Source organism: Eumetopias jubatus, unplaced genomic scaffold, assembly GCF_037043125.1.
Source record: "Eumetopias jubatus isolate StellerSeaLion01/CBP00866 unplaced genomic scaffold, mEumJub1_p1.0 scaffold_9, whole genome shotgun sequence".
Taxonomy (NCBI): Eukaryota; Metazoa; Chordata; class Mammalia; order Carnivora; family Otariidae; genus Eumetopias; species Eumetopias jubatus.
In genome coordinates, this window is record NW_028274815.1 from 19,719,360 (window position 1) to 19,740,838 (window position 21,479).

General features: G+C 45.1%; 2 protein-coding genes across 3 annotated transcripts; both read right to left on the reverse strand.

Annotated features, from left to right (window-relative positions):
* Window positions 1-1,298: 1,298 nt before the first annotated feature.
* SF3B6 (splicing factor 3b subunit 6) lies at window positions 1,299-13,960 on the reverse strand. The gene is made up of 4 exons (XM_028099449.2): window positions 13,684-13,960; window positions 10,178-10,296; window positions 1,733-1,871; window positions 1,299-1,572 (listed from the first exon to the last, which is right to left on the reverse strand). Exons 1-4 carry the CDS (start codon window positions 13,711-13,713, stop codon window positions 1,483-1,485), a joined length of 378 nt encoding a protein of 125 aa, XP_027955250.1. The 5' UTR covers window positions 13,714-13,960; the 3' UTR covers window positions 1,299-1,482.
* Window positions 13,961-14,438: 478 nt separating this feature from the next.
* On the reverse strand, window positions 14,439-20,926 carry TP53I3 (tumor protein p53 inducible protein 3). Of its 2 annotated transcripts, none has more exons than XM_028099446.2 (6): window positions 20,798-20,926; window positions 20,363-20,514; window positions 18,470-18,737; window positions 16,822-17,034; window positions 15,763-15,959; window positions 14,439-14,780 (listed from the first exon to the last, which is right to left on the reverse strand). In XM_028099446.2, coding segments are annotated over exons 1-6 (1,014 nt in total). In that variant the 5' UTR covers window positions 20,799-20,926; the 3' UTR covers window positions 14,439-14,597. The 2 variants fall into 2 exon arrangements, with proteins under 2 accessions (XP_027955247.1, XP_027955249.1); XM_028099448.2 differs by having other exon boundaries at window positions 20,363-20,668.
* Between the last annotated feature and the right edge of the window lie 553 nt (window positions 20,927-21,479).

Sequence of the window (21,479 nt, forward strand, 5' to 3'; positions counted from 1 at the left end):
CTCTCTCTCATTCTCTCTCAAATAAATAAAATCTTAAAAAAAAACATGCATTACACAAATTAATAAGGAATTCATAAAAGCATTCAGAAGAAAATTAAAGTTATGGCTCCTTTGTCATCTCCCTGCCCTTCTTAGAAATGGTTCTTTTCTAGTCTTTTACGAAGTGCTTTCAAAAAGCACTGACATAATTAATAGGAATAATTTCTTCAATTTCAATAGTAGGCTTTGAGAAGACAGTACCAGAAGTATAAAAGAACATATTATCTTTTTATTTGACAGAGAGAGACACAGCGAGAGAGGGAACACAAGCAGGGGGAGTGGGAGAGGGAGAAGCAGGCCTCCTGTGGAGCAGGGAGCCCGATGCAGGGCTTGATCCCAGACCCTGGGATCATGACCTGAGCCGAAGGCAGACGTTTAACGACTGAGCCACCCAGGCGCCCCAAGACCATATTATCTTAAAGTCTAGATATCAAAGCTAAATGCATTTAAAAGTAGAATAGATGCTTTTTGTCCATTTAAATGATTCAGTGCTTGTACCCTTCAAATTGATTTTGGGTTATAGTTATATACAAAACAATTGGTTCATGTTTTTCCATTTGGCCCATGCCTAAACTATAAAAAGAAAATTATAACTATCTCCTCCAAGCTGCCAAGCTATGATGAATGTGGTAATAACCATACTATTTCCATGCCATGGGAGTGTATGATTATAAGAATAAGCATTAAGTATTCTATTTATGGCAAAGATACACTATGAGCTAAGGTCCATGATATTCATAGACACTTACTAACTAAAGGAAAAGACCGCATAATACAATCTTAGACATGTAACAACCAACACCACTACCCAAGATGCATGCTCTCAAATTTCTAACAACGTGCTGTCATCTAAATGACCACTTCTAGAACTGACTTCTCTTTAAGGATGGGGTATCCATATCAACAAAGGTGTTTTGTTAACTGTAAGGCAAGTATTATTTAAATGTACTAGTGTGGTTAGGACTGGTTGATGTTACATCAACTTTTTATGTAAACATTTTATTCACTGAACCAACACAATGAACCTTGGTTTCCTGATCTGCAAATACCTACCTTCACTGAGTTGTTAACATTCAATAAATGACAGCACTCTAAAAATTTCCCTTGATGGCTAAGCACTGGACTGGACATCAGAGGCATTAAGAATACAAGAAGCTCCCTGCTCTTAAGAAGCTTGGTCTCTGACCATCTACGACCAAACAATTCTTGATATGGTTCAACTGCTGATCTGTTTTCTGGTATCAAATAAGAAGGGAAAGTTTAAGAGAAAACACATGAAAAAGTTACAAATTTATTCACGTAACACATTCTAACACGTATCAAAGTTTCAAGCAGATCCTTTTGAATCTCGAATAAGAAATTCCAACATTCACATTAAAAATAAGAACAGGGTGATGGTGGTCATTTATGGGTTTTAGTCTAAAATGAGAATGCAGAGAACATTTATTTTGGTGGATCTGTGTTGATGCCATATTTCTCCTTGAGAAGCTTCAACTGCTCTTCCTTCTTTTTTGTGTCCATCTTCTGAAATGCCTAAAATGTGGGAAGCACCAGAGTTAAGTTACTGATCTGCAGTCAAATGAATGTCACCAATAGCACTAGCGAGAAGAACTCATAGTATACTCTTCCCCTCACGGTACACTACTTCTTAACATGGGCTCCCCATGCCATAAGGACTGTGGCTAATACTTACCCGGTTGGCATTATAGTACAAAACCACCAGGTATCTGTTACAAACATTGAATCCTGAAAGGTGATCACATGCGTTCTTGGCATCAAAGATGTCTTCATAGACCACATAAGCTGTTCCTCTAGTTTCGGGTGTGTTCCCCCTGCAGAGTGAAATCAGACTTAATTAAAATACACATTTACCGGAGTTAGGAAGGACACTGGGTTTGAGATCGGGTGTTAAGGAGAATAACTACCATGACTTCCAGGGCTTTGACAAAACTTCAGATGGGAGGCCTTCTGGCCAAGCATCTGCGATTTCATATTGTTGGAGCATTCCCTGGGGGTTGCAACTTTCTAGAAGTTTGCTGTGGCCAAACCAAGAAACAAGGATATGCAGATTTCTACAGAAATTATGATTCCATGAGAGATTTTGAGGAGATGAAAAAGGCTGGTATCTTTCAGAGTGCAAAGTGATTTTGGCATGTAAAGAATTTCTTTGGGTTGAGTTCCATGAAAATTTGTCACTGACCTGTGTTCCTGAACTATGATACATGATGGTTGAGCTATGGAATAGTTTCTCTTTATAAATAAATAACAAATACTGTGGGGAAAAAATACACATTTACGTGAGCACTGATACTTGAATAACAGAACTCTTTTAAACCACTAACCATAGACAATTAAAGACAGTGAGTTGAAGTTTAAGTCTTTTGAGATCAACCTGAACACTGTTAGAGGAAATAAGCATTATGGACAGGTATGCTGGATAAGCCTACTATTTATTTTTTTTTTAAAGATTTTATTATTTATTCATGAGAGACAGAGAGAGAGAGAGAGAGAGAGGCAGAGGCAGAGGGAGAAGCAGGCTCCCCACCAAGCAGGGAGCCCGATGCAGGACTCGATCCCAGGACCCTGGGATCATGACCTGAGCCGAAGGCAGATGCTTAACCGAGCTACCCAGGCGTCCCAAGCCTACTATTTCTTGAATTAAGGTTAATTTTTGTTTTCTGTTTTAAGTAAAAGAGCTACAGGTTAAACTTGCTCAGTCAACACTACTATTACAGCTACCAAAGCACTAGCAGCAAAGAACTAGCTTGAAACTTTGTCCCAGTTTTCATGTGCACTGTTCTGGTCTTTCCTACTTCTCACACTAAGAACTAATTCTAAGTCCTTTTTTTTTTTTTTTAAAGATTTTCTGAGAGAGAGAGAGAGAGCGCGAGCGAGCACGTGTTGGGGGGGTGCGTGCACAGGGGCAGAGGGAGAGGAAACAGACTCCCCGCTGAGCAGGCAGCCCGACTGGGCCTCCATCCCAGGACGCGGAGATCGTGACCCGAGCCAAAGGCAGATGCTTAACTGACTGAGCCATCCAGGCGCCCCCAATTCTCAGTCTTAAGCTGAAAAGTACAGTATTTAAGAGTGATGGCTCCTATTAATCAGCAATGTCAAGAATGAGGTTTTTCCTACTGCACATTTATGCAACAGAACCAATACTTAAATTATTTACCACACTATTCCCTAGTAACTAGTCCCTTGTTTCTAAACATTTTAATTTTCTCCCTCACTCTAATTTTAAGATTTATTTTTTAAGCAATCTCTACACCCAGTGTGGGGCTAGAACTCATAACCCCAAGATCAAGAGTCACGTGCTCCACCAACTGAGCCAGCCAGGCTCCCCTCCCTAACTCTAACTTTAGTTTCAATTGTTAAAGACAATACAGTCTCCATCAGTGTAGGAAACAAATGTTTCTGAGAAGTATTTTACTAAGGTTTATCAAATCCATAAAAATAAAAACTATCTGCGTCTGTAGAGGGGGTGGTGGTGAAAGCCCCTATGAAAAAGATGGCAAAATTATAAATGATATCTAGGAAAACAGTATCCTTTATGGCCAGGAAAGGATATAGAGTTAATGTGGTTTCTCCCACTTAGAAGATGCTTTCCTAAAATGTGATACAGTCAGCTCCCAACTTTTTGTACATTCATTTATTTTTTATTTTTAAAGATTTTATTTATTTGACAGAGAGAGACACAGCGAGAGAGGGAACACAAGCAGGGGAAGTGGGGGAGGGAGCAGCAGACTTCCCGCCGAGCAGGGAGCCCGATGCAGGGCTCGATCCTAGGACCCTGGGACCACAACCTGAGCTGAAGGCAGACGCTCAACAACTGAGCCACCCAGGCACCCCATTTTTTTTTAAGATTTTATTTATTTATTTGAGAGAGAGAGAGCACGAGAGCAGGAACACAAGCAAGGGGAGTGGGAGAGGGAGAAGCAGGCTTCCTGCTGAGCAGGGAGCCTGATGCAGGGCTCGATCCCAGGACCCCAGGATCATGACCTGAGCCGAAGGCAGGTAAGCTTAAGGACTGAGCCACCCAGGCGCCCCTCATTTTTAATAATATATGCACTCCCATGCATTATGCAGCCCTGTTTGGCTCCGGGAAAAGGGCAGAGCTTTGGCAGACATGGGTGGGAGAGAGTGTGCTTGTGGGAGGGGTTATCTGCCGGCCAGGGTAGAAGGTGGCTAGAAGTGGAAGCTGGACCTTGCTTGTGGATACGGAGCTGCTGCTTGTGTAGGTTTTCCTTGCCACATCCTCTCTTCACCTCACCAGCTTCCTTCCGCAGGGAGGTAGGGAAGTGTGAAGAGCAACAAACTGCAGGCAGCAGATGGCCATGTGCTTGTCAGTGGGGGCAGTGGGCACAGGTCCCACTCAGCTTATGCTCCCAGTGTGATAAAGATGGACCCCTCCATCTGTGTTCTAGCCACCCAGTGCCAACTGTGGAATAAGGTTTAAGACCGTGGGCTGCCTCTCCACCTGTCATAGTCCCCACATAGGGTCAAGCAAAGGTAGCAGGCCATGGGAAAGGGAGTATCTGTTAAAATTTGATCTCGGACAGGACTACAGAGTTGGGCCCTGGTCAGAGCTTACTTCCTGTAAAAGGGGATGGGAGAGGTACAGAGTGCTGGGGTGGTCGGAGGGTGCCAGTGTCCCTGAATGCTTACAGGTTGTCAGGCTGAATGGGCCCAAGGAGGGATTTTATAATATTCCTTACTCTCTGGGAATAGTCTAACAATATCTGGACCTTTTTTTTTTTAATTTACTTATTTAAGTAATGGCTACACCCAACACGGAGCTCAAACCCCACATCAAGAATCGGTGTGCTCTTCCTACCAGCCACCTAGACACCCCAACTCTTGGACTTTTGACTTGGACTTTTGACTTTTGCATTTTCAAGAATGCATTAGCTTGAAAAAAAAATTTTTTTTTTAATTTAAACAAATTTAAAAAAAGAGGAGGGGCACCTGGGTGGCTCAGTCATTGGGCGTCTGCCTTCAGCTCAGGTCACAATCGAACCCCGCATCGGGCTCCCTGCTCCGCGGGAAGCCTGCTTCTCCCTCTCCCACTCCCCCTGCTTGTGTTCCCTCTCTCGCTGTCTCTCTGTCAAATAAATAAAATCTTAAAAAAAAAAAAACACATAATATTTTAGTTCTTGTTAACTGGGCAAGAAAGGTCTTATATTTCATTTTTCTTTCACAGCACCATGGACACAAGTGCTAATAAGCATTTGAAAAACGGAGATCTACTCTCTCCCACCAATTCTCTCACCAATTCTTTCTCCTGTAAGCTAAAAAATAAATAAATAAAATAAAATAAATAAATCAAAAGTTATCTGTTCCTCTTATATCTTCTTAGGAACTAGAACAGGGATGGGTACTAACCCCATTTTAAAGATTCTCATCTCAGTGTCCTAGCTGATAATTATCAACCTAATATCTTAACCATATCATAACTTCAATTTCTAAAAGTATGTAGTTGGTACCTACTGTATGGCAGGCACTGAGACAACATTATTTTCTTGATTGGCGGTAAACCTCAGAGTAGTAATAAGAAAACCTAATCATGTGCATCAACCTCTCTCAGCTTCAGCTGCTTCATGTGTCAAACAGCCATATCAGGATCTATCACCTGCCCTACACCTTACATGCGTTAGTAGTCAAGAAGTAAAAGGTATGGGGACCTGGGTGGCTCAGTCATTAAGTGTCTGCCTTCGGCTCAGGTCATGGTCCCAGGGTCCTGGGATCAAGCCCTGCCTGGGATCGAACCCTACATCGGGCTCCCTGCTCAGCAGGAGCCTGCTTCCCCCTCTACCACTCCCTCTGCTTGTGTTCCCTCTCTCACTGTGTCTTTGACAGAGTGGGGCTCGATCCCAGGACCCTGGGACCACGACCTGAGCCGAAAGCAGACGCTTAACGACTTGACCACCCAGGTGCCCCAAAAGGGCTTCAAAGCACCAAGTGTCTGCTACATGCCAGGAAGGGTGACCATGCATCCCATTTTGCCCAAAACTGTCCAGGTTTTAGTAAGTCCACAACCCAGAAAACCCCTTGGTCCTAGACCAAATGGGAAGGTTGGTCACCCTAGTTTTAGGTGCCAAATATGTGGTAAAGCATGATCACAGCTAGGGAACAAAATAACGTGTTTCTCAATCTATAATTTAGACCCAAATTCCTGCTTCTGTGAATTTATTCAACAAATATATATTGTGTTCTTTCTGTATGAGAGGCACTGGAAATAGAATAGTGAAAAAGACAAGCATTATCCCTCTCTTCAAGGAGCTTTATCCACAAGTGGGAGAAAGACAGATAAATACAGATGAGAAATATTATAAAGGAAGTAGACAGCTGTGACAGGGATTACTGGGAGGATGATGACTTAACTCTAGTGTGGTCAGGATAAACCTCTTTGGAAAAGGTGACGCTGACGTGGAGACCTGAAGAATGAGGAGCTGGATAGGAGATGAGCCGGGTGAAAACCATTCCAAATGGAGGGACCAGAGTACCAAGGCCCTGAGCTACTCACACCCTTCTAAAGATGCCACTGCTTGATTATCTACCTTGGCTTTCTGAAACACTCTAACTTCACTGCTGTAAGCATCTCTTAATTGTGTACTATCAATAAATTTTGTTAACACTTTCAGAAGTCCATCACAACCACTTTCTGTATTATTCATTTACTTTTATATACATGGGGTGTTTAACATGTATCAGGCACAACAGCAATCAACCCCAAATCAAAAGACTTATATGATACCTGTGCTGGAGTAGCTCACAGGCTGGCAGGAGAGAGAAGTACACAGACAACAGCAAAACCATGTGTTAAAAGTAGAAGGTGCTGTGGGAGCAGAGAAGAGGGGTGGCTAATGCACACTGGGAAGGAAATACTCCATGACAAAGTGCTTTCACAGGCAAGCTCTAATTTGATCCTTATTAAAATCCTTTTAACCTGAAGTAGTGGGGGGTGGGAAGGATGGGGTGGCTAGGTGATGGACATTGGGGAGGGTATGTACTATAGTGAGCACTGTGTATCGTGTAAGACTGATGAATCACAGACCTGTACCCCTGGAACAAATAATACATTATATGTTAGTAATTAAAAAAAAATTCTTTTAAGACAGTAGGTTAGGAAGACTGTGTTTCATAAGTAACTGAAGCTCAGAGGGATTAAATATTTTGCCTAGTTGTACATGACTAGTCAATGTCCAGCTAGTATTTGAACTCAGGTCTTACAACCAATTCAGTAAATTTATCATGCTGCCTCCATGTTAAAAGCTGAAAGGCGCAGCCTATCTAGATTATCTTACAAGTGAGGGAACAGAAAACCAAAAAGCTAGACAACCCATCTAGGGTTGCAGGGCCTGAAGCAGAATCCTATCTCCTGATCTCCAAGTCAGGGGACCTTCTATATACCATTCTTTTATGTTTAGAACAGGATTTCTTAACCTAGGTTTCATGTATCCACTGAAATCATATGCAAAATGTTTCATGTAGGGGCGCCTGGGTGGTTCAGTTGGTTAAGTGACTGCCTTCGGCTCAAGTCATGATCCTGGAGTCCCGGGATCGAGTCCCACATCGGGCTCCCTGTTCGGCGGGGAGTCTGCTTCTCCCTCTGACCCTCCTCCCTCTCGTGCTCTCTTATCTCTCATTCTCTCAAATAAATAAATAAAATCTTTAAAAAAAAAAAGTTTCATGTATTGTTCTGTGGAAAGGGTCCAAAGCTTTTATCAAATACTCAAAGGACTGAGACTTCCTAAAAAGGATGGCTGGTCTGTAACACTTCATTTCCATCCCCACTTGAGTATCAATGATGATGTATTGCTAGCATATGGTTTACTTTCTGGAAGGAAAGTGATGATTTAAAGGGAGAGTCCTCAAGATCTCATAGAGTTCTAAAAGCCAAGAAGCAGCTCTCAGTTCATAAAAGAAAATTTATTAAGAAAGAGATATTGAGGGGTGCGTGGGTGGCTCAGTCAGTTAAGCATCCAACTCCTGGTTTCAGATCAGGTCATGATCTCAGGGTCGTGAGATCAAACCATGTATTGGGCTCTGTACTCAGTGCAGAGTCTGCTTAAAATTCTCTCTCCCTCTCCCTCTGCCCCTCTCTCTGCTCACACTCTCTCAATAAATAAATAATCTTAAAAAAAAAAAAAAGAAAGTAAGAAAATAAGAGACACTCAGGGGCGCCTGGCTGGCTCAGTAGAAGTGTGTGACTCTTGAACTCAGGGTCATGAGTTTGAGCCCCCATGTTAGGTACAGAGATTAATTAAAAAAAAAATAATAATAAGGGGTGCCTGTGGCTTAGTTGTTAAGCATCTGTCTTCGGCTCAGGTCATGATCCCAGGGTCCTGGGATTGAGCCCCACACTGGGCTCCCTGCTCCATGGGAAGCCTGCTTCTCCTTCTCCCACTCCCCCTCTTTGTGTTCCCTCTTGCTGTGTGTCTATCAAATAAATAAAATAAAATCTTTAAAAAATAGTAATAATAGGGCGCCTGGGTGGCTCAGTTGGTTAAGCGACTGCCTTCGGCTCAGGTCATGATCCGAGAGTCCTGGGATGGAGTCCCACATCAAGCTCCCAGCTCAGCAGGGAGCCTGCTTCTCCCTCTGACCCTCCCCCCTCTCATTCTCTCTCTCAAATAAATGAATAAAATCTTTAAAAAAATAAATAATAATAAACTTAAAAAAAAATCCAGATGAACTCTTAGGTAAGTGGCCCATTTATACTAATTAGAGTATCACTGGCTATGGATCTGGGTAGTGTAAATATTCAATTTAGAATCAGAAGATTTTTATCACTAAATAGTTGTGTGAAACTAGAAAAGTACTTGTACTTTCTGGGCCTTGGTAGTCTCACCTGTAAACAGACAATTATCGGGGCACCTGGGCAGCTCAATCAGTTAAGTGTCTGACCCTTGGTTTCAGTTCAGGTCATGATCTCAGGTTCTTGGGACTGAGCCCCATGTTGGGCTCCGTGCTCAGCAGGGAGTCTGTTTGAGGATTCTCTCGCCTTATGCCTTTCCTCTCCCCGTTCCCATGCTCACTCACGCTCTCTCTCAAATAAATAAATCTTTAAACAAAACCAAACCAAACCCAGACAATTATCACCTCCACATAGGGTTGTAGTGTTGGTGATACAAATAAAATCACCTATTACAAAAATGGCATTTTGTAGATGTTCAATAAATATCATCTGAAGATATGAACCCCAATTTTTAGATTTAATTAAAACCTGAACTTGTGGGCGCCTGGGTGGCTGAGTCGTTAAGCGTCTGCCTTTGGCTCAGGTCATGATCCCAGAGTCCTGGGATTGAGCCCCACATCGGGCTCCCTGCTCCGTGGGAAGCCTGCTTCTCCCTCTCCCACTCCCCCTGCTTGTGTTCCCTCTCTCGCTGTGTCTCTCTCTCTCAAATAAATAAATAAAATCTTTTTTATTTGAGAGAGAGAGAATGAGAGATAGAGAGCACGAGAGGGAAGAGGGTCAGAAGGAGAAGCAGACTCCCCACTGAGCAGGGAGCCCAATGCGGGACTCGATCCTGGGACTCCAGGATCATGACCTGAGCCGAAGGCAGTCGCTTAACCAACTGAGGCACCCAGGCGCCCAAAAATAATAAAATCTTAAAAAAAAAAACAAAAAAACCTGAACTTGTGTTGCAATTATTCTCCCATATACTTTTAAATCTTCAATAAAAAAATAATAATAAAAAATAAATCTTCAATAGAAAGCTGTAGTTGGGAAAAAAATCATTTTTCTCAGTTACTTATATACCTCCTTACTCAGTTTATTCAGGAATTCTGGAGTCAGTAAAGGAGACAGGAGAGAAAATTAGAGTAAATGCATATAAAAAACACAGTATGTTATCTGATTTTACAAATAATAAGTTATGGAATAAATGTTCTTTCTTTTCCCACCCATTCCCCTCAAACCATTCATTACTACTTCATGCCTTCTCTAATTTCACAACTATTATTCTTGGCTCTCACTGAGCTAGATCAGGAAGGTCTCATTTTTTTCTGTACAAAAAATAAAATCTCATCTCCCAGATTTCAATTCATTTAGTCTCTAGGCTCTTGGTCAGGCCTTGCTCTCTATACAATCATTTTCTTGAAACGACATTTCAAAAGTCTCAGTAAGACTCACACTCGGATTTGACGAATAGGTCCATACTTCCCAAATATATCATACATTTCTTCAGCTGTGATTTTGTATGGCAAATTTCTTATATACAAAATCCGATTTACTTCAGGTGGAAGTCGAATCTAAAATGAGAAATACATACTATTATTGTAATCAGGGGCAAGAGTGCTACCACCTAAAAAAATTTCTCATAATAAATTCTCACAGTAAAAACAAACAAAAAAACCCCACATAATAGGCAAGAATAAGAATTATTTTAAAAAATTATAATCTGATGTTCCTGAAAATGGCATGCTTTTCAGAAAAGCAACTGGGCACGAGTTTTAGGGAGGACTATTAGTAGTAACTAGTAAGGGGCTACTATAAAACCCAGGCTTCCAGTCACTGCAGTTAAACAAGGATTTCCAACCTCATTTAGAAGTCCTCAGTGCCTCAGACATATATGGGAAAGAACTAAGGGAAGTGTTCTGTTTCCTAGACAATAAAACTCCCATTGATGACTCTTATCTGGTCTTTTCAAGAACCTGTTCAATCAACGATATCTTCTTTCTCTTGAATGTAGTCTTTCCTTCATCATTGGCTTCTATTCCTTAGGTGAGCGGCTGCTTATTTCCTGACAATTGTCATGTAAAACAAATAGTCATTTGTATCCCTCTTCATTCAAGAAATATTTACTGAGCACCTTCTTCATGTACCTATCAGGCTAGATATTAGGAATACACAGTGAAGGGAAAAAGCAAGGTTTCTGCCTTCCCTGAACTTATCAGCTCTCTACTTACTATCCTATTTTGCTTTTCTCTTTTCTTTAAAGAAAAGTCAAGCATCTGGAAAGATAGTCTATACTCACCTCATATTCTTTACTTCACTGACACTCATCAACCTACCACAACCCAGGTTCCACCCCAGCACTGACGAAAATACTTTTATGCTAAGACCTTTTTAAAAAAAATCTTATAAAAAGGGTGCCTGGGTGACTCAGTCATTAAGTGTCTGCCTTCGGCTCAGTCATGATCCCAGAGTCATGGGATTGAGCCCCGCATCTGGCTCCCTGCTCAGCGGGAAGCCTGCTTCTCCCTCTCCCACTCCCCCTGCTTGTGTTCCCTCTCTCACTGTGTCTCTCTGTCAAACAAACAAATAAAAATCTTTAAAAAAGAAAAAAAAAATCTTGGGGCACCTGGGTGGCTCAGTCATTAAGCGTCTGCCTTCGGCTCAGGTCATGATCCCAGCGTCCTGGGATCGAGCCCTGCATCAGGCTCCCCGCTCCACGGGAAGCCTGCTTCTCCTTCTCCCACTCCCCCTGCTTGTGTTCCTGCTCTATCTCTCTCTCTCTGTCAAATAAATAAAATCTTAAAAAAAAAAAAGGAAAAAAATCTTATAAAAAGATTTAACAAATCTTATAAAAGGGGTGGCGAGGGGCAGAGGGAGAGAATCTTAAGCCGTCTCCGTGCTGAGCACAGAGCCCAACATGGGGCTGGAGATCAAGACCTGAGCTGAAACCAAGAGTTGGACACTTAACCGACTGAGTCACCCAGGCACCTGGCATTAAGACCTTTTAACTGCGGTATGCAATTATCATCACACTTAACTTCTGAGGCTTCTGACACTGTTGACTATTCTTGACACTTTATTTCCTTGGCTTGCTCCTACCTCTCTGGCTAGTTCTTCTCACTCTTGCCATTAAAATATCCTGTTCGGGCACCTGGGTGGCTCAGTTGGTTGGGCGACTGACTGCCTTCAGCTCAGGTCATGATCCTGGAGTCCCGGGATCGAGTCCCACATCGGGCTCCCTGCTTGGTGGGGAGTCTGCTTCTCCCTCTGACCCTCTTCCCTCTCATGCTCTCTGTCTCTCATTCTCTCTCTCTCTCTCTCAAATAAATAAATAAAATCTTTAATAAAAAAAAAAATCCTCTTCTACAGAGTTTTACTTTTAGACTCCTTTTTGACCCTTTGTATACTCGCCTTAATTCTACACCCTCTTCCATCTCTTAACCACACACATGGTTTCCACAGTAAGTTGATGACTCAAATATATATCTCCTATCTAGAGTTCACTCCGATGTTCTTATTAACATATTCAATTACATACTGGATATTAATTTGCTCACTATTAAACTCTCAGCTTTTTAAGGCATTAAGCTAAGTGTTGTATAAAAGGAAAGAGGATACTTAATCCCTCCCCTCAGACTACTAGTGGTGACAAATGGTCAACAAATAAGTACAATAAAGTTTTAGATTTAAGATTTCAAACTGAGTTCAAATAGACAATCAACACTTCCAATTATAATACACTTCTCTCATAAGTCTGTTTTCTCACTCTGTAAGACACTGTATCACACTTTCTCTTTTTAAACCTTACCACCACCACTCCCTCTAACATCTGAGTTGGGCTGTAACCTTTTCCCTGCCTATCCCAGGAGTTGATCTTGCCTCTTGCTTATGGAAGAAAGTATGTATGACCGAATGCTAAGTACCTTATATTCATGTCACTAAACCCAACAATCTAAATTCATCCATATCCACCCCCTCTCCCTCTCATTATTGTCTACTCCAAACCTTCACTCCTGAACTTATCTCATCCTTCTCCCACGTCATCAATTTCTCACACTTTATCAGATCGTTCTGACATACAAATACACCTTATACCACACATCTTAAAAGAGGAAAAAGTCAACTATCATCCAATCTCTGTACTCCCTATTTACATAAAAACTTGTGGAAAGAGCTGTCTCAATTTTCTTAACTTCCATCCTCTTTTCATCCCACTGCAACCAAGTTTTCATCCACCGAATGATCATCAAGGTGACCAAAATTCTGCATCTCACCATGTCCAATTTTCTGTCTTCATCATCCTATATCTCTCTGCCTTACAGCTGACCTACCCTCTTTTTCTTGAGACAGTTTTTTTTTAGGTTTCTATAATACCCCATTCTCTAACGTTAGAATGTAAACAGAAGGGCTTTTTGTTTTATTCATTGTTGTATCCCCAATACGTAGACTAGTGGCAGGCACACAGTAGGTATTCAGTAAATTTAACTTCTGAATTGTTTCCTATCTCTCAATTCTGGTACATAGTAGGTGTTCAAAAATATTAAGACATTAATTAAGGATCCAAAAAGCTCCGTGACTTGAGGAGAATCCCAGGCTCTGGTTGCCTGTGAGGTATTAGGTTACTTATTGGGGACTCGTCTGTGCTACTGACTTTGGGGCGGAGAAGATCCTGTCGCCAAGTCCTAGGTGCAGATCAAACAACAAAGACTGTAGGGCCAACACTATCACTGACACCAGAATAAGAGATCGAGGGAACTCTCAAAAGGGGTGAAGGCGGAACTGGGGCTCAAGGAGCATATCCGTAAGGATGGGGCCAGGATGGAACTCCAAATGATAACACAGTAAAGTCTGGGCTACTATGGCCTGGGGAACCCAGGAGGGGCAAAATACACAGTGCCACACCGTTAAGAAAGTCCAGGAGGGAGGTCCCCGCCTCTTCCGCAGAAGGCCCCGATACTCACGTTCGCCCTCTTGGCCGCTTGCATCGCCATCTTGGCGGGCTGATAAGGTTACCGCAGCAAACACTGGGATTCCTCGGGACACCCCCGGAGCTCGCTCTACCGGACCGCAACACCGCGTCAAGTCCAGGACATCAACATCCAACCTCCGCCGGAAGCTTTTACGACACGCCGGATTATCGCCGTCTCACGCCCAGACGTGCTGACGTAGCACCCCCTTTCGAAAAGACTCCGGGGCAAAATGAACCCGAGACGAAAAATTGGCCGGAACGATGAAAGGCGAGCATTCCAGACGCTTTTCTGAGCTGCGCACCGGAAAGGGCGGGACCTGGCTTAAGAAGGGGCGGTGTTCCTGTCGGACGGTCCTGAGCAAAGGAAGCTGCACAGAGGGGGCGGGGCCAGGAGAGTCGGACGAGGTGGGGCTGCGCCCCGGTGAGTTGCAGGAGAGGGCGGGGCCTGGCGTGGGGCCGGCCTCTTTGAGGGGCGCGTCGCGGGAGCAGGGGCGCGGGTAGGTGGCCTCGGGCCTCTGGTGCTGCGCAGAGGGTAGCTAAGGGAGTTGTGGCACGTCGTGTAGTGGTGGCGGCCGACGCTGTTCCCGTACCCGGAACCCTCGGCCCTGGAGCAGCACGAGTGGAGCTCCCACTGTTCGGGCCTTTGCTGTAATCCTTACGATGGCGGCGGTCGCGACACTCACCCCACTCCCGCCCGGGGCGGCCCCAGTCCGCGGTCTGGGACCGCCACAGTGAGAGGGCAACCCCTCAAATTGACTCTTTTATTTTCTCAGATCGGCTTTACACGGATCAGTAGGCGAGGCCAGGGGAGGGCCAGTGGGTTACAGGGTGGCCCGGACTAACACGCGATCTCTTTCCTGCGTACTATGGACTTTCATTCATTTTGTCCTAGGAAAGCCTTCTCCTTCATTGCGGTAGTTCCAGGACGATTTTGCCCACGTTCTTGTTACTCTCCATGTATGCATGGGCCTCCTGAATTGCAGCCGCGGGGTAGACTCTGTCCAACACCGGCAGTAGACGTTGGGGGCTCTCCGTGGAGAAGTGGGGCAGGATCTGTTTTGTGAAAGCCTCCACCAGCCTTTGCTTGTACTTAAGGAAAAGGAGATCATCAGTCTAGACGGAGACTTCACCTTGCCGCTCCCCATCCTGCTAATTAGCCTTTGTGCTCTCTGAAATGTAGACGCCATCTGAAAATGCACATAGGGGGTACCTAACCCCTTCCCTACCAGCATGTATGTGCATGCCCCCAAATGTATAACCTCTCTTCTGCACCAGAGAAAAGACTGAATCCTGCACTAAAATATTAGTGGCACTGACAACAGGGCTTAAAGCAGGAGGCAGCCACAGACAGGACTTCTATAGGCTCAGTTCAAAAGGGAGGTTAAGCTCTGCTACCACACAGGTGTGAAACCCTAGGCTGGGAAACATTCTCCAGTCTGGCACCTGCTAAAGTACCACAAAAAGATTTCAGTAACAATCTGTTGAAGGTAGAGCCTTAACTAACCTTATTCACCTTTCTTAGCACACTGAGAAGAGTTCAGCCTTTGAAAGACAACATCTTGGCACTGTATCTCCAGGGCGCCTGGGTGGCTCAGATAGTTGGGCGTCTGCCTTCGGCCGGGGTCAGGATCCCAGAGTCCTGGGATCGGGTCCCGCATTGGGCTCCCTGCTCCGTGGGAGCCTGCTTCTCCCTCTGCCTCTTTCTCTCTCTCTGTCTCTGTCTCTCATGAATAGATAAATAAAATCTTTAAAAAAAAAAACCTGCAGTAATTCTAAAAAAAAAAAAGAAATATATCTCCTAATATTGTCAATGCTTTGTTCATTCTGTTAGAGAGTTTGTATGTGAAGTGTTAGCTACCTTCTTTCCAAGATGTTGAGACTTCTACTGACCACTTATTAATGAGTTCTGTGAAAATGGCTACTTATTTATCCATGGAGGGGGGGGGAGCAGGTTTCTACATAGGCTCTCTAACATATGATGTGTCAGGTCTTCCTTTCTTGGAGCTACGTAAATGCACCACGCTTTTGTGGGTAATAATTATATCACGTTTTCTTTTCACTCATCATTCACCTTTTTGTCCCTAGATCTCAGCAGAGTGGTGATCAGACTTCCTCGTTTAAAAAGTAGCTTTGAAAATAGAGGTCCACTGACATCAGTTCCTCCCATCAGACCATAGAGAATCCAGCGACCGTCAAGAGCCAGGCAGCTGACGTTTTTCTCCCAGTAGGATCCACCTATGCAGTCTAGAATAAGGTTGACTCCAGCACCTTTCACATGAAACACAGATTTGTAATGCTCATCAGACACAGAAGGCTTTGTGCAAAGTGATTCCATGGTGTATTTGTGAATATATGGGTATATATAGGTGCAAGTGGTAAATCTATAGGTTGGAACTAGAAACACCGCTCACAGAAACGTTGTAGATGGAGTTTAGATAGCTGAACTCTATCATACATGTGTGCTGTAGTTCATCTTTTATGATTCCTAGCCACAGCCAAAGCCAAGAGGGAAATGGGGCAACACCATGACTTGGTCTCTCTCTTGATCCCCATGTAAGTACAGAATCCACTGGCACCCAGGCACGAATGAGAACAGAACAGGGGAGAGCCACCCAGTCTACAGGGCAGGCAGATTCACATCTAAATTATAAAGTGTCTACACTGGGTTATCTGAATCGTAGTTTTACAAGCTTTGGTTTCATGTCTCGTTTTTAACTCATGTGGAAAAATGGAAAGGGATGAGCCAAAAATATACAGATTTGGCTTTGGAATACAGAGGGCTTACCCATTTAGAGAGCTACCATCCTAACCCTACTATGACCACACTAAGCTCCTGTTAACTCATTGCAGAGTGACTTGGATAATTCTAGTCCAACTCTCTGTGATTCATCCGGTTTCTAAAAAGTGTCTAATGTTATCACTTACAAGAATGCACACAGAAACATTTTAGTCCTAAACACTGCCTGCCTGTCTCCAGAGATCAAACACCAGAGTGCTAGAATTTGGCTGGGCAGCTGCTGTGCATTAACAGAGGCAAGCCAGATCCAGAGCACTGACAAACTTCAGGCTGGTAAGGATTTGACTGAATCATCTCTGAAATTCCTGTTGGGCTGCAGGAGCTATTGTTTACCTTTGGTGAATTTCAGTGCTGCTTCAGAAAAATCCTCTTCTTTGTAATTGAATCCTGCAGCTGCTCCAAGCTTTTCTGCCATCTGAAGCTTGTGCTGGGAGCCAGCTGTGACTAGAGGAATAGCTCCAGCCATGCGGGCGAGCTGGATGGCAGCTGTGCCCACACCACTTGATCCTGCATGTATTAGCACGAAGTCTCCAGCCTGAACGTTTCCTGCGGCACAAAGTACAGGAACCATTGTCTTTACTTTGCAAGTGCTACACATTCCCCATGCAGGCATATTCTACCACATGCACCTGGCCCCGGACCACAAAATGCCAAACCTCTTGCTTTCTTAAGAGAACATGACAGCTCTTTTTTGTTTTACTGCCTCTTGTTAAAGTGGGAAACAACCTTTTTAAACAGTTCTTAGCAGCCACATCCATAATCTGTTTTACTTATGAAATAATCCCAAGACGCACATCTCTGACATATACCTTAATAAGCCTAACTATCATTCCCACTGTCAGTCACCACCTGAAGCCAGTTCCTCTTCAGTCTGAAACTGGTCTCCAACTGGTCTCAATGATCCAGGCACCACAAGCAACCACCAGGCTCCTCTTCCTAAAATGGAGCTTTCATTATGTCACTTTCTCCTCAAAATATAAAGTGGTTCTCAGTTGGTTTTTGCATCAAGTCCAGGCAACATGCCATTCAAGGCCACTAAAATCCAGTCCCAGTCTCATCTTTCACAGATGATAATCATCATCCTTCACTCTGAGTGGAAGATTTCACCTTGACACTCTCTTAAGTCACCTTGGCCTGCCTTCTGTCACATCTCAACTTTACCCACCCTTCACCCACCCTTCAAGTCCTTCTCTTCCAGAAAGCCCTCTCTGACCACCTGTGCCCACACTAATTGTTCCCATTTTGAATTTTTTTTTTAATTTTATTTATTCATTTGACAGAGCGAGAGCACGAGTGGGAGGTGGGGTAGAGGGAGAAGCCGACTCCCCACTGAGCAGGGAGCCCGATGCAGGGTGCAGGGCTCGATCCCAGGACCCAGGGATCATGACCTGAGCCAAAGGCAAATGCTTAACCGACTGAACCACCCAGGCACCTCCCCCGCCATCTTGAGTTTCTGTTGTAGAGATAAGGCCATCTTCTGAACTCTATGGTTGTCTAATTCCTGTACATGCCTTGTTTTCCCAGGTTTACTGCACTCCCTGACAGCAGGCACCTGGTCTTTTTAGGCTCCCCCCCCCATCAGCTCTTAGCTGGCTTCAGGGGGATTGAGGAGGAATAAAAGTTGATTGACTGGTCCCTTCTACTGCACTAGGGCTCGCAAAGAGAAGCTCAGCAGGACTTTGAGCTGCTGGGACTACCGGTGGGTCTAGTGTGAAGATATACACACAGGTCTTCTATCCAGTGCTTTCCAGGCTTTCCATCTGCTAACCATGATTATCAGCCTCAACATCAGGCCATTGCTAACATGGTATTGAGGAGAACCTGGTACTATTGGTAGTACATTAGGGCGAGGCGCTGGGGTTGGGTGTGGCTCAGTGGCCAGGCCAAAGCTGCGCCAGAGGACTGCTGGGTTTTAAGGTGGCTGAGTCATGAAGTAACTGAACCACACTGTATGGGGTGAGCATGTGGGGGGCCTCCTCACCCAAGAGATGTAACAGCTGGAAGGCGGTAAGCCAGGCCTCCGGGATGGCTGCAGCCTGGGACAGGGTCAGTCCTGCTGGGATGGGCATGAGGAACTCTGCAGGGACAGTGACATACTGAGCCTGTCCCCCGCCGGGCAGCAGAACCATGGCTGGGTCCCCAATCTTCCAGTGCCCCCCGCAGGCAGGCCCCAGCTCTGCTATGTGTCCAGATGCTTCCAGTCCCAAAATGCTGCTGGCTCCTGGGGGTGGGGCATACTGGCCTTGTCTCTGCAGAAAGAGGGGTGCACTAAGTGGTGAGCATGATCAGAAATGTGTGCGTCACCATCCCTGGCCCCCTTCCAATAGTCCCTCTTTTTCTCAGAAAAATTGGGATGAAGTCAGGTTTTGTAAGTCAGGAAAAGACAGGAGAAGTAATTCAAATAAGATAACTGGTAGGGTCCTTAGCTATTTACTTTATCTAAACGCTTTGTTTTACAAATGGAGAAACTAAGCCCAGCACAGGGAAATGCCTTGACCGAAGTCACAAAGTAAATCAGTAGCAGGACTAGGAACAAAACCATGGACTCCTGAATGATTGTTCTCATATATTAAGTGCCAGGCTTTGGACTCACTCATTGCAATCCTCAGAACCTCTGACTGGAGGCTTCAGAGCAGAGGGGCTGAACCAAGAGTGTGCCCTAGAACCATTTGAGGAGCTTTTTCAAAGTACACATGCCTGGGTTCTGGTCATGTTTATTTATTTATTTATTTTTTAAGATTTTATTTATTTGACACACACACAGAGAGAGAATACAGACAGGGGAAGCAGCAGAGGGAGAGGGAGAAACAGGCTCCCCAGTGAGCAGGGAGCCCAACTCGGGGTTTGATCCCGGCACTCCAGGATCATGACCTGAGCTGAAGGCAGACGCTTAACCAACTGAGCCACCCAGGTGCCCCTATTTTTTTTTTTTTTTAAGATTTTATTTATTTGACAGAGAGAGACACAGCTAGAGAGGGAACACAAGCAGGGAGAGTGAGAGAGGGAGAAGCAGGCTTCCCGCGGAGCAGGGAGCCCGATGCGGGGCTTGATCCCAGGACCCTGAGGTCATGACCTGAGCCGAAGGCAGACACTTAACAACTGAGCCACCCGGGTGGCCCCTGATCATGTTTATTTTTATTTATTTATTTATTGGTCATGTTTATTTTGAAAAGTGCCCCGGGGGCTCCTGGGGGACTCAGTTGGTTGGACTGCCTCTCCCTCAGCTGCTCCCCTTGTGTATGCTCTCTCTCTCAAATAAATGAATAAATAAAAATAAAATCTTTTAAAAAAGAAAAGAAAAAGTGCCCCAGGTGATTCTGGCACACATTTCTCAGTTACCCAATCAATGCAGCTGGCTCAGTTTAGTGTTTCAAACAGCAGAAAAAAGGAAGATTCATAGAGTACAGTCAGTCCCCTGCCAGCTCCGGGAGCCTCAGCATGGAAAGAATGCAGACTTTGGATCCACAACAAAGCCCTGGATTTGAATCACAGCTGCCCCGATTACTAGTGTTGTGGCCTTGGACGTATTACTTAACCTCTGACTCTGTTTCTTTATCTGTATAATGCGAATGGTAAGCAGGGTTGCCTAGGAGTAAATGAGATAGAGCAAGGCCTAACACACAACCCCCTGAACAAATGATAGTTCCCATCTTCTTATCTGGAAGACTGAGCAGATGATGGATTAACAGAGGGTAGATGCTGCTTTGTAAATTTCCCTGTATATTGTCTTAGAACCCCCAGCACACATTCTGCAGACACATCTTGATGAAAGTTACAGGCAGTGCCCTAGGTCATTCCTTCATCGGTCTGGTGAATGTTTATCGAAGGCCCTGGAGTCCCACCCTGCCCCAGCCACTGCCTGACCCCTGGGTACCTGGAGTAAGTCGGCCCGGTTCAGGGCGCTGGCCGACACCTTCAGGAGGACTTCACCCTCTACTGGGCTGGGCTTGGCTACCTCCGTCAAGTAAAGCTTTTCTGGTCCTCCCGGCTCGTCGAAGTGCACAGCTAACATGTTCTCTGAGGACACTGTAGAAGCAAAGGGGGGAGCCCGAGTCCCTTTGCGGAGCGCAGCGCCCCCTGCCGGCCAGCAGGGGTCTTTCCTTTCGGTCTCCACGAGATCTGATCCCCGCCGCTCCCCGCCCTCCTTCCGGCGAGGTCCCTGCAGCCTCCAGACGGATCCCTCGCAAAGAACACAAGTTAGGACCGGGGGAAGTGGGGACACCGTCCCGGCTGGGGTGCAGCGGTGGAGCTGCGCTCCCTCTGAGTTGGAACCCCCCACCGGCCCGAGTGTGAGTTCCTGGAGACTTACTGGGACCCCGCTCTCCGCTGCTCCCCACCTCGGGTCCCTGGAGGAAATCTCCGGAGCCCAGGACGGCCTCTGCTGCGAGCGCGAAGGACGGCCAGGGGTGGGTCTGACCCGAACCTACCCTCCACTTCCTTCTCCTCCTTCCTCCTTTAAGATGCAAAGTTAGTGACAGCGAATCAGGTTCTTTCTTTCTTTCTTTCTTTTTTTTTTTTTTTGAGCCTGGGAAACTAATCTTTCTTCGTGTTGGCAGATTTTCCAGCCCTCACCACGAGAAGAGAGAACTTCCTTTCTCTAGGGAACTACAGATTTTATTCATTTATTTGACACAGAGAGACACAGCGAGAGAGGGAACACAAGCAGGGGGAGTGGGAGAGGGAGAAGCAGGCTTCCCGCTGAGCAGGGAGCCCGATGCGGGGCTCGATTCCAGGACCCTGGGACCATGACCTGAGCTGAAGGCAGATGCTTAACGACTGAGCCACCCAGGCGCCCCTAGACTCGAGCTCTTGACCGGCAATTGGTCCATTTTCCGGCCAGGCTTTTAACTCATTGAGGCTGTAAGGCTGGTATGGGTGGGCAAGCAGGATGCTGCTGAGAGAAAAGAGAGGAGCAATAGGTGAAAGGGGGAAGGTAAAAACTATCCTGGAATCCTTACCACTTCTGCTCTTCCTCCTGGGGTCGAGGAAGC